This window comes from Heptranchias perlo, chromosome 9 (genome assembly GCF_035084215.1).
Source record: "Heptranchias perlo isolate sHepPer1 chromosome 9, sHepPer1.hap1, whole genome shotgun sequence".
In the NCBI taxonomy this organism is placed as follows: Eukaryota; Metazoa; Chordata; class Chondrichthyes; order Hexanchiformes; family Hexanchidae; genus Heptranchias; species Heptranchias perlo.
The window spans coordinates 55,644,885-55,658,338 of record NC_090333.1 but is presented as its reverse complement, the minus strand read 5'-3'; the positions used below and the strand labels follow the sequence as shown (position 1 = coordinate 55,658,338).

At 43.1% G+C, this 13,454-nt stretch overlaps 1 protein-coding gene across 4 annotated transcripts in view; it reads left to right on the top strand.

Annotated features, from left to right (window-relative positions):
• Positions 1-13,454, top strand: part of hmcn1 (hemicentin 1) — a 505,541-nt gene that overhangs the window by 354,491 nt on the left and 137,596 nt on the right. For all 4 annotated transcript variants that reach the window (XM_067990488.1, XM_067990487.1, XM_067990489.1 and 1 more), the window contains 2 exons: positions 772-963; positions 4,418-4,591. In XM_067990488.1, the coding sequence (XP_067846589.1) occupies positions 772-963; positions 4,418-4,591 (366 nt within the window). The remainder of the gene's footprint in view (positions 1-771; positions 964-4,417; positions 4,592-13,454) is intronic.

Genomic DNA, 13,454 nt, shown 5'->3' with positions numbered 1-13,454 from the left:
GTCTAGTTGTGATTTGTCACTTATGCACTGAGCCTCACCTGTAGACATGTGATGCTATTTTGGCGACTGCACTATATCACATATATCACTGGACAATATTTTAACTAGCTATTTCTAAGACAGTAGCACAATAGCCTACTGACACACAACACAGGCAGTGCCAGTAAATAGGAAGGTAGGACTAAGTTCTACTTGAGAACAAGTTGATTATAATTCTCCACGTACAGGATTTGTTTCCATTCAATGCCATGGTACTGAATTTCTATGTACAGGTGATTCACTTAAAAACACAGTATACTAGTCCTGCCCCTGCGGCTGCAGGAAACTTTGGTATCGATTGGGGTAGCGATCGTAGGAGTAGTTTTTCCACTTGCATGCTCCTGGTGCAAAGCATTGTCTGCCGAGAGGGTGTACTGAGAGATCGTGTACCCATGAAAATCCCAATGGATGGAAAATCATGGGCTGCATGTAATATCCCAATATATACTCGTAGTGGGCATGGCTCCATATCAGGAACACGCAAATGGACAATTTATTCTCTGGTAACCAAGTGATGACTTAAAGGCAGGAGTAGACCATTTTTTTCATTTAGCCAACCATCTAACTTCCCACAAGACTACCTAATGCATTTCTAAATCAACATTTTAATAATTTTCAGGTTGGAGTAGTTCACTAGTCCATCTGCTACAGTTAGGGCAAAGAATTAAAGGTGATAATTACAGTTCATACTAAAAAAGGAATACACAGAACGTTGTTTTTTTTTGTGAGAAGGCAATCCTGTTCCACAAATAAGATGGGTGAAAGATGGTCAACCGCTGATTGAAGATGAGCAGCATCGGATTCTATCCAGTGGGCGCTTTCTCCAGATTGTGAGTGCACATGTGTCCGATACAGGTCGATACACCTGCATTGCCTCTAACACAGCTGGAGACAAGAACAAGAACTTCAATCTAAATGTATTAGGTAGGTACCCTAAGTACTGCTTCTAACATTTAAAGCCCACTCGGCTAAATAATACAATTCTAGCATTAGATTACTTGACAACTGTAAATTTTAACTTCCCAAGAGTGTCAGGTTTTCCTCAAGAGAGTGGCCTTGTTTTTACCAGCCATTTAACACAGGGACTTGGGCAGCCCTGCTGCAACTGAGGCTTTGGTTTTAGATATAAGTGTCAGAAAATTCTGATAGTCAGGTGATATTAAACCACCATGCCCTGAGCTCTGAGCTTTTCATTTCTAAACAAAAAGGCAGGGGTCAGGCATCAGGTGTGTGCTCCATTCTGATGTGAATCTTTTGGTTTTCAGATCAAGGGAGTACTTTGGTCAAAGGATTAGGAAGTTTTACTTTGAACTAAACATTGGCCTACAGAACCAATAATGTGGCCTGCAGCACTGGAAATCCTTGGGTGTTGAGGCCCCATATAAATATATGCAATGTAGGGTTGCCAAGTCTCCTGGAATAGGGAATGGATCTCCCAGGCACTGTTGCTAGGAGCTCGGGAGATCTTTGCACTTTAATTTTTTTGCCACAACAGCACTGTCCCATGCTCCCCCCCCCTCCCCGACTCTGATGTCACTGGCTGCTGCTCGAAGAAGGATCCTGCTCGGTGACGTCACCCTCCAGCATCACGAAAATCGGTCCCCACAGATGTGTGAACAGCAACAGGACTGGCTGGCACGGGGAGAGACGGGATTTGACTGAGGAGAGGGAGACAGGGTTCTGGGCGTCGGGGGATGAGCCTTGGGGAGGAGATGGAGGTGGGACTCTGGGGGAGAGAGAGGGATGGGGATCGGGCGAGAGAGGGAGACTGCGGAATGGAGGTTGGTAGTCGGATGAGTGACTAGGACCTGGGAATGGTCACTTGGTGTAGGTTGTTTCGGCGCTACACGGCCTCTCCAACATCCAAGATGGCGTCTTGGATGCGCGCGCACATTTCCTGCGTGACATGCGCCAGACGCCATCTTGGTATAGGAGTTAGCGCAGGCTCAGATAACGAACGCTGGAATCATGTAAAGTAGGGAGAAAATGGCTTCAATCAGTGTGCAATGCTGATTTAAAGTGGTAGACACCATTTTAGGACTTAACGCTCAACTCAACATACAATCATAACCCTGACCATCTGAGCGTGTCTTAGAGTGCCTGAAGGACCAGTGCTATTTAAAGGAACCATGCAGGATTTACAGGTTAGTAGCTGGATTATTGCTTCTGGCTGCCAAGACACTTGTAGCTGTTTTTGGAGGTCTCCTACACTTGAATACTAGTACACAGGGACGTAACCTGACATTTAGAGCCAGGACTTGCAGGAGTGAAGTTAGGAATTGCTTCTACACGCAAAGGGTGAGAGATGTTTGGGACGCTCTTCTGCACAGACGGCAGTTGATGCAAGCTCACTTATGAATATTAAATCTGAGGTTGATAGATTTCTGTGAACCAAGGGTATTAAGGGATATGGGGCTAAGACAAGTAATGTGGAGTTAGGTCACAAGTCCACCAGGATCTCATTGAATGGTGGAACAGGCTCGAGGGGCTAAATGCCACTGCTACTTGCTGCCTCTTGATATGCGCCACCTTCTCCTGCAAGAAAGTGGGACGTGTGTCTGGGTGATGTGCCTGTCATGGTTGAATAGCTGCCAGTGTGTGTGGCCTTTGAGTTGTGGGTGGACGGCTTGAAACAGTGGTAATGTGTAAGCGTGAGAGGAAGCATCTGATTGGAAGAGTTGAGTACTGATTGGAAGAGTTTGTTGGTAGGTGGGTGATGGGGGGTCTAGTGCATGGTGCAGTTGGTAGGAGACGCCACTTGACAGTTGACCTCACTCACCTTGACCACTCATGTCAAAGCATTGAACTTCTTCCTGCACTGCATCCATGTTCATGATGTTGTGCGTCTGGCATTGACTTCGTCCCCCACTGCCTCCCACTGCCTTTTGAGTATATGTCTGGAGGGACTCTTGCGCCCCCCCCCCCCCTCCACCACTGCGGATATAGGATGTCCCTCCTTCTGTCCACCTCTTGCACCCAAGGTTTCTAGTGCATCAGCAGAGAACCTTGATGCACGCACTCTCGCAGGCCTGGTACCAACTCAGATCAGCAGATTGGTGAGGTCTGGCATGCAGATTGGAGGATGTGGGATTTAAGAGTGCGCAACCTTTATTCCATGTTTTAACATAACTCAACAATGTGTAAACATAGGGATGGGACATGCATCTGTGTTTTATGTGTGCGATGTCTGGTCTCTGTTCAGACTCCGTGCAGACAGTAGACTGTTATTTTCAGCAAGTAACACGTACCAGCTACCTTTAAGAGATTTCTAAGAAACATCCTCCCTTTAAGAGATTGAGCTCCCTCTGGTGGTGGAAAGTGTGAATTGCATTGATTCCACGTGCAAGGCCTGGAATGGAATGCTGATTGCAGGTAAGTGCTCTGTTGGGTCCAAACTTGCGTCCTGCCTGCGCAGGGGGCATTGGGCGCGGGGTAATAGCCTATCACGCTACCCGCTATCACGGCCCCATCCAATTTTTCACCAAGACTTCTGTCCTTGGTTTCCCCCACCCTCTGTTTTAACTTCTTCGCCTGCTCACCGGCGGTCTCCTGGAACTTCTCACTCAACAGCTGTTGGCACCAAGTCATGAGCAAAGATATTCAACTACAGGGGACACAACTTTTATATGGTACGTACAATAACATTGACAGTTGTCATGTGATCAGGTGTCACATGATCAAACCTCCAGGAATACCTCCAACCAGAGCTGGCAACCCTAGCGTAAAGGCTTGAGACCTACTCCATGTCCTGAATGCTGATTGCAGGTAGGAAGAGCCTGGGGCATAAGGGGCTTGCACATTAACTGTGCACAAGGCTCATCAAGTGTTCATTTGCAATGCAAATAAGGCCTGTGCCACTTAATGTAGCTGGTGACTGGAGAAGCACACCAGTCACTCTGTGCCCGTTGGAAGGGAGGGCTACGGGGCAACTAAAACATTTTTGCCTGGGTTGTGCTGACCTTTCATTAGGGCCATCCAACTTACCTGCAGCTGCACATTTGGGCCTCAAAAGATTATCTCCCCAAAAGTTTTGCTGCCCTGCATGTGCCTGCAGCCGTTTACATGCCGCTGGCTGTGGAAATTCCACCCTTGTGACCTCAGCGCTCTCCCAGCACGTCTTGAGATATACGCTGGGAGTAATATTTAAATTAGTTGTCCTCACATTATTGTGCCAGCTCAGTTCATTTGATTGCAGATGCACAGAATACCCAACGAGTAGCGTGTTCAGGAATCACTGTTTATGGGATCATATTATTGGCCCCTGCAATATCACCAATTGGTGCAAAACATATTCTATACTGTACATTTATAGCTCTAGTGTAACTGGAGCTTGAATCAGCTTTATAACTTATTTGTGGTTTTCTCTTTCCCTACCCAGTCTCTCCAAAAATCCCTGGTGTTGACAATCAAGGCACTCCAGAAGATGTCACTGTCATTCTGAATAGCCCCACCTCCCTTGTATGTGAGGCACAATCGTACCCGCCTGCAACGATCACTTGGCTCAAAGATGGAGCACCTTTCGACTCTAACAAAAATATCCGGATCCTTCCAGGTAAATATAAAAATATTATAACCAAGGGAAAACAAATTATTCTTAAGCTTTTTTATTATGATATCGCCGATGTCATGAAAACTAGATGGGTTAACATAGCAATCCTTTTAAGTGCTAAATATAATTTGCAGTTTCTTGACAGGAAAGTATAAGTATATCTCTGTAACTATCTGACTCTGAATAATATGAAATGCCCAGGAACAAGCTTTTAACAAGTCAGTTTGGCTCAGTTGGTAGCACTCTCATCTTAGGGCTACAAAGTATGGGTTCAAACTTCGCTATATGATTTGAGCACTTAATCTAGGTTGCCACTCTAGTGATGTACTAAAGGAGTGCTGCATTGTCAAAGGTGCCCACTTTCAAATGAGACAAGGCCCCATCTGTCTATTCTAGTAGTTTAGATGGATATTAAAGATCCTGTGGCATTTGCATATTTCTATTTGAGATCAGCCAGATGGACCATAATGATTTTTCCTGGTCCTGTACATTCCTAAGAATTAAGAGCACGTGGAATCAAAATACAAAATCTGTTCTTAAAAAAAATTGAAATCATCAACACATATTAGGCCTTACATATCCAAAAAAGGTTATAAGAGGATATTGTAATAAATTGGATAGCCCGGTGGTGAAGGATGGAATACTACAGCCTGGTCTTCAGTTGCTTCCAAGCCTTTATTCACAGAGATGCACATTACCCACCCCACACTCCCTTGATAAACTCTCATATAAATGGATACAAGAGAGTCCCCAGTTGAATGCAGTTAACACTAATTGATAGCAATCATATGGATACAATTAACAGATATATCTGGGTGAAAAAGAAAGTTTGACACATTTCATAGTCAAACTGTAGCTGGCAAGTAACAAAACACCAGAACAATAGTTTGGGATTCTACAGAATAGGATTAAACAGAAACTAACAGATAAAGTGTATTCTTGTACTGTATTATGGAAAGGATTTGTATGAAAAAATTTGGTATCCGTATCAAGATTGCACAAGACTAATACAGGCTTTGTATTAATCATGAAAGCAAAGTTTGATTTTTTTTAAGCAGGAATGTAGCAAAATCCTACTGAGATAACATTGTAATAAAAAATCTTCGTAACATTTATTATGTGTGTCATTAACAACAATAAGTTTCATTTATATATCGCTTTTGATGTCCCAAAGCTCTTTAAAGAGACATAATCAGACAGAAATGGATGCCGAGCCAAAGAATGAGATATTAGAACAGATGGCCAAAAGCTTGGTCAAAGAAATGGGTTTTTTAAGGAGGATCTCAAAGGGGGAGAGGGAGGTGGAGAGGTTTAAGGAGGGAATTCCAACACGTAGGGCCTAGACAGCTGAAGACACAACCCTTAATGGTAAGATGAAGGAAGGGGGGATGTACAGAAGGCCAAAGTCGGAGGAATGCAGAGTGTGGGGGAGGGTGTTGTAGGGATGAAGGAGATTACCAAGGTAACAAGGGGCAAGGCACTGAAGGAATTTAAACATGACTGCGAGAATTTTAAGTTGGAGGCATTTGGGGACTGGGAGTCAATGTAGGCCTGCAAAGATAGGGTGATGGGTGAGTGGGAGTCAGTCTGTGATTGGATATGGGCAGCAGAATTTTGGATGAGCTGACGTTTATGTGGGGGGGGGGGGGTGGAACAGGAGGCTGGCCAGGAGTGAATTGGAATGGTCGAGTCCGGAGGTGACAGTGGCATGGATGAGGTTTTGGCAGCAGATGGGCTGAGGCAGGTGATGTTATGCAAGTAGACATAGGTGGTCTTTGTAATGGAGAGGATACGAGGTCTGAAGCTCAGCTTGGAGTTGAATGGGACACTAAGGTTGCAAAAATTCTGGTTCAACCTGAGATGGTGGCCAAGGAAGGAGATGGAATCGGTAGCAAAGGGTCTGGAATTTGTGGTGTGTACCAAAGACGATGGCTTTGGTCTATCCCTTGTTTATCTGGAGGAAGTTGTGGCTCGTCTACGATTGAAAGTTGGGCAACAGTCTGACAACACAGAGGCAGCGGAGGGGTCACGGGAGATGGTGAAGTGATAGAGCAGGATGTCATCAGTGTACATGTGGAAGCTGAACCCCTGTCTTTGGATGATGACGCCAAGAGGCAGCATGTAGATGAGGAAGAAGAGGGGGCTGAGGATAGATCGTTGGGAATTTGCCTACACTGTGGCAATCAAGTGTGTGTCATCTTCCTCATCATTTAAATGTTTTAGTCTCTCTATCATTTAATAACTTTTTGTTCAATCAATTGAAATCTCTCCAATTAGAGCAGGAAGAATCATGGGGTTTAATTTCCTGCTTCCTATCTTTAGCACGACTGTGTTAAATTCCTATCTGTGTTATTTTAGCACTTTTCAACCTATTTAACAAATGTGTTGAATACAAAATCTGTTGAAAACCAATAGGTTAATGACTGTTAAAATAGCACCGACATGGATTTACTGTAAACTATTTGGCACGTTTAAAAATGGGACCTACGGGAAATTGAACCCCAGAGTCAAACCCATTGATCTAGATTTTTTTGTAAAAATGTTCATTAATGTTGAGAAAATTTAATTGAAGTATCCATCTTCTTGGGGTTTTAATCTGAGATCTGCTCAATATAAGTTTACAACTATCTGGTGATCTAGCTGGCTTTCTAAACAATTTTAAAATGAATGTAATGAGCGTATTTTTATTTTAGTCAATTGTCCTAAATTCAGAAGAAGAAAAATCCACTGATAGCTCAACCATACACTAGAATTTGATATCATAAAATGTAAGCAATCACCTTTTTTTGAATAATAGCAAGGATTACCTGAATATGGTGTACTGTAATTATCTGAAGTAGTATCGTATTCCTCATGTTATCTGCTGTGCCAACACAAATTATTAATTAATCACTCTTGTTAAAAATCCAAAGCTTCCAGAGACAAAAACCATCATTCAAATGAAGAAAGCTGAGTTTTTCTATCTATGTTAACTGAAGACTAAGACTGATAACCAAATAACATTGTCAGGTCCATCCATTTAAGCATTGATTTGATGACTTTTTACCTACAGCCTATTTCTACAGCAAATGGTGGTAATATTTTCCTTTTTTGATCTAGGAGATTGGTTTAGAAGTTGTTTAACTTTCTTGTGCCTGATCTTGATTTGGCTGATTAGACAAGCTTTAATAGTAAACAATTTTACAACACCAAGTTATAGTCCAGCAATTTTATTTTAAATTCACAAGCTTTCGGAGGCTTCTTCCTTCCTCAGGTAAATGTTCAGGAGCTCCTCGAAGCCTACGCATTTATACATATAGAACAATACATGGTGTTTACAGAATGCCCCTGCAACTGCCCGTTGCCAAGGCAATCACCGTGTTCAGACAGAGAGGTGTCACCTGCAGAACCCCCGAATACACATTCAACAAAAAAACAAACAGGAAAAAAAACCAGAGAGAGGCAGAAACATCCGGAAGGCAGAGAAAGCCAGCAAATGACCCATTATATTAAAAACAGATAACATTTGTTCGCTGGTGGGGTAACGTGTAGCGTGACATGAACCCAAGATCCCGGTTGAGGCCGTCCTCATGGGTGCGGAACTTGGCTATCAATTTCTGCTCGACGATTTTGCGTTGTCGTGTGTCTCGAAGGCCGCCTTGGAGTATGCTTACCCGAAGGTCGGTGGATGAATGTCCATGACTGCTGAAGTGTTCCCCGACTGGGAGGGAACCCTCCTGTTTGGCGATTGTTGCGCGGTGTCCGTTCATCCGTTGTCGCAGCGTCTGCATGGTCTCGCCAATGTACCATGCTCTGGGGCATCCTTTCCTGCAACGTATGAGGTAGACAACGTTGGCCGAGTCACAGGAGTATGAACCATGCACCTGGTGGGTGGTGTCCTCTCGTGTGATGGTGGTATCTGTGTCGATGATCTGGCATGTCTTGCAGAGGTTACCGTGGCAGGGTTGTGTGGCGTCGTGGACGCTGTTCTCTTGAAAGCTAGGTAATTTGCTGCGAACGATGGTCTGTTTGAGGTTGGGTGGCTGTTTAAAGGCGAGTAGTGGAGGTGTGGGGATGGCCATAGCGAGGTGTTTGTCCTCATTGATGACATGTTGAAGGCTGCGGAGAACATGGCGTAGTTTCTCCGCTCCGGGGAAGTACTGGACGACAAAGGGTACTCTGTTGGTTGCGTCCCGTGTTAGTCTCCTGAGGAGGTCTATGCGATCACATCAAGCTTTAATAGAACTTTTGATACTTGACCTTGGATTTCAGATTGCTTTACCGAAAAATTGGTATTCAACAAATCTGTCTTGCCTAAAGATGTGTTGCACGTGACTCCATTCTTCTCAAGTGGAGAGATTTGGCCTAATGTTGGAAACAGATTTGTCTATCTTCTGCCAGATCGTGGAGCCTGAGAATCATGTAGTTCAGGCTTTTTGAATTGTGATTTGGGCAAGCTGGCGCCATGGTCTTCCCAATCTGTTAAAGATTTGAGTGAATGCCAATGTCAGCGTTTGGCTGCTTGGGTGGAATGCGGCACTGTGCTGCACCAAACATGATCTGCTTGGGTGGAATGCGGCACTGTGCTGCACCAAACATGATCTGCTTGGTCCGAACCCAGAAGGAATCTGAATATTTGAACTTGTAAATAGGAGAGGCTGAAACCTCCTGCTTAAAGATAATTGCAGTTAGCCCTGTCATGCAGCCAAACCATGCACTTGGCATCCCTTCCAGGATACCAATGAAACGACGTGGTAGTGAGATGTGCCAAGTCGTCCTTTGTTGAATGTGTTCCGATGATCAGGGGAGTTGGTAACTGTTGGCTCTAAGTGGACCACCTGGGTGAGACCATTAACAATTCTGAAGGAGAGCAAAGCAGCCATGGTGATTTACTTATTTGCATTTTAATCAATCCTTGTTGCAGCATTTCAGTAATTAAGCAAATGGTATACCTAGGACTAGATGATTAAATGATTTTGTCTTTGTAATAACATGCCATTTTATTATGATCAAATCTCTTATTACCACAGTAATTGATATGTAACAAATATGTCAGAACTACCATATTATTCTTAGCTAAGCCATATATTACAATTGATTTGGTAAAAGATATGGGTGGAACAAGACTAGTAAACTATTAGAAAGTTTGACGTACTTCAAGAAAACAAATAATCAGCCCATTATCAAGTATTTCATTCCACATCACCAACAGTACTGTTTTAGATGGACTCGTGTCAGAATATTTTAGATTTTCAGACAATGGGACTCTGTTCAGCTTATCGCTGTCCTCAGTCCTTTGATTTTCTATTTCTGTGCCTATAGTTAAATTGGTACAAAGTACCAGTTTCTTATTGATCTAATCAATCGTAATAATTATGCTGAGAGGTGGGGGTTGTTGAAAGTGAAAGTTCACATTAACATCCGCACTCACAATTAGTTCTGAAACCTAAAGAGGTAACCATGTCAAAGGTGGAATCTTGAAAGTGATTGCCCCCCCTCCCCTCATGGCTCCTGAAGGCAGTCTCAGGCTGATTATCACCTAAATAGTCATTCTTTAAATATGAGCGTGAGTAAGCTGTTTAACTGCATGGCACATCAAAACCCAGCATGATCCTGTTCTCACCGAACCCTTACACATATACTTTCCAGTAGGGGACAATGGATAGCAAACAGAAGCAAAAACTCTGCCTGAATTTGCACCTCCCCACCACCATCCCCCCCCAACAGGATTGGGGCACTGATTGAAGCCTGTTGTTGTACCCCAATTGCTGCTCCCACTGAGGTCAGCTAACTCCACAGACTGGAGATCATAACCTAAGACTCTCCTAGCCTGTACAGCTGAATACCAACTGAGCTATGAGGTAAACACGGAAGGAATTTTTAAAGTAAATCTGTCAAAGCCCAGAGAAATCTATGCGCTATTATTGACTTTATTCACACTTTAGTTTCCACAACTATCCCCCAAGGCTGTAGGACATTAGTTTGAAATCAATTTTGCCTACACTATCAATGTCATCTCACTCCATGCCCCCATCTAAGCCAACAAACCTTATGCGCGATATAATTATGCAATTAGGTTCCTAATTAAAGCAACATGAAGCCCATTAACTTATAATTACAATTTCATTAAATCTGTAAAAGTCAATAAAATCATCAGTATCTTTACTATATGTCATGGGTCCAAAAAAGTGTATATAGCTATTTAAATTGTTATTTTATTACATCAACAATCAATTTAATTATAGAAATAAGAGATTACAGCCAGAATAATGCAGTTTACAGAACAGCCTAACACACTGGCTTGTGTATATACACAATAACTTAAATTCGATAGTGCCTGATATTGGCCGCGAAATGATCGTCCTAAATCCGTCTTTGGGCCCCATTGAAATAAATGCTAATCGTTATGGTAAGTTTTAAAACTTACCCACTTTCATCCGCGGCCTCCAACGGTCCATTTAACGACCCCTGAGCTTGTGCTGCGTAAGGTCCAGCTAGTCTTAACGAATTTCCTGAAAATGGCCACAAGACCCTCATTTCAATATTGCTTATTTCAAGCAGGAGCCAGAGCTGCCTAAAAAAGGCCCTGATGAATTTAGCGGTGGCCCCAATGCCTGCGCAAATCGGGCGTAGGTCGTCGTTCTGTTAAATTTGTCACCGTGGCGCCTGTTCTACGCCTGCAAAATGGATGCAATGATGTTGAACTAAGGCCTCACAGTCTCATGTAAAGACCAATTATTCTACCTGCCATAACCTCATGGACAAGCTCAACCGCCATTATTCAAATCAGTCAGATTGAAAAGTGGATGTAATTATAGCCAAAGTATTTATAAAAGAGAACTGGATGGTGGGACTTTTTACACTATGGAAGAATCGACAACACTGCCAAAGCCCTCAGGATGGGAGCATATGCTGAACAGCCCAGCCATGAAGTCCTAACACCTACATAGATACTAATGCATGAATCTCTCTGTTTCAGTGAGTGTGTGTGTGTGTGTAAGGGAGAGAGAGGGCGAGAGAGAGAGGAGTGGCCCTGCTCATGACATCTGAGGCAGTTGTGTGAAATCATGCTTATACTGTGTATAATTTTCCTGGTAGGCTATAAAAATGCATCTAATAACAGGACTCCCATCAGCATTCATAAATTTACCATTCTGGGTTACAGTAAGACCTCTAACTGCTGATCTGACTCTGGCATCGCCCCCAATCATCTGCATTGCATTTTATCACAATACCGCAGAGATCCAATTTAACATTAAAACAAAGAATTTAGTGAATTAAGTGGATGTAAAAAGGCATTCTATAAATTTTAATATTAAATCATTTTTCGAAGCATGTAAATTTGAGTTGCAATTATATTCTGAATTGACTATTCTTCAGGACCAACACTGAATGTGGTTCTTTTGCATCATTGAGGCTGCTTTATTTTTGGAAGAATTAATTCACTGTAACAGAGTGCTCTTAGTATGAAATATTTAGAGTCAATTGCCTAGGAACATTAAAACACATGGTTGGAGATGGAACATTCTATTCACTTCATGCATGAATTACTCTTCAGTTTTAAAACCAGGCCTCAAGTGATAAATCTCTCCAATTATAATATTGAAAATACTTCTTCCGTTTTACCACAGTTAGACAGCTGGTTCTTTGTGGCATCGCATGCTCTTCACTGTGACCCCTGTTGTCCTGCCAAGCGTGGCAGCAAGCACACGTTAAAAAACAGAGCCATAGTGCTGACTGGACAGCTGCATGGAGACAGGAGTCCAGGAATATGGACGTTTGAATGGGGCAACTCTCTGAAGATTTTCAAGCTTAAAATGCAGGAAATGCGGACACTGCGGCCACTGGGTCCAAGCACTGACTGTCCACCTGTTCCTTAATGCTCGGCAGATGTGTGTCATGCCATTTTGTGGTATGTTATGTTGGAGAATTAGAGGGTTTGCCTCCACGTGCCTATGTATCATCCATTTATCTCGCTGAATCCCCTGAGGGCGCTGTCTCTTGCTGGGATACTGTTCCATGGGTGCTGGAAGCTCTCTGGTGCCTTGCTCAAGCAGCCGTTTTCTCTATAGGAGCCTAGACAGTGAGTGTTCACAGGCTGTTCAACCATGAGGAGTTTCGAAGCGGAACCCAATCTTGCCAGCCAACATCCACACGTCCACACTTTCTAGAGGGAATCACTGAATAGCAATCAGGAGTGGGACCTCTTGCTGAGTTTGCCTGGCCCTAGTCCAGGGGTGCTGAGGAAAATTGTAGTAACATAAATTGCTGTTCTGATTTAGATTGGCTAAGATTATGGTAGGGTTTGATAGGATAGACGTAGAGAAGATGTTTCCACTTGTGGGGGAGGCCAGACCTAGGGGCCATCAATATAAGATAGTCACTAATAAATCCAATAGAGAATTCAGGAGAAACTTCTTTACCCAGAGAGTAGTTAGAATGTAGAACTCACTATCACAAGGAGTATTTGCGGCAACTAACATAGATGCATTTAAGGGGAAACTAGATAAACACATGAGGGAGAAAGGAATAGAAGGATATGCTGATGGGATAGATGAAGTAGGGAGGGAGGAGGCTCGTGTGGAGCATAAACACAGGCATGGACCTGTTGGGCTGAATGGCCTGTTTCTGTGCTGTACATTCTATATAATTCTATGTAACTCAGCAGAGAGTGGGAATCAAATCTGGAACTTTCTGGTCTGTATGACTGATGTGCTGCACTGGACAATGTCTTTACCTATTAGGTCATTGACGGAGCTCTTACTATCCAATTTTAACAAATATAATTTCAACCTTCTTGAAGATGCTGTAATATGCATTATATTACACTTAATTTACATGTAACATCAATGTACTATTAGGGACATTTTTACATATTCATTGCACA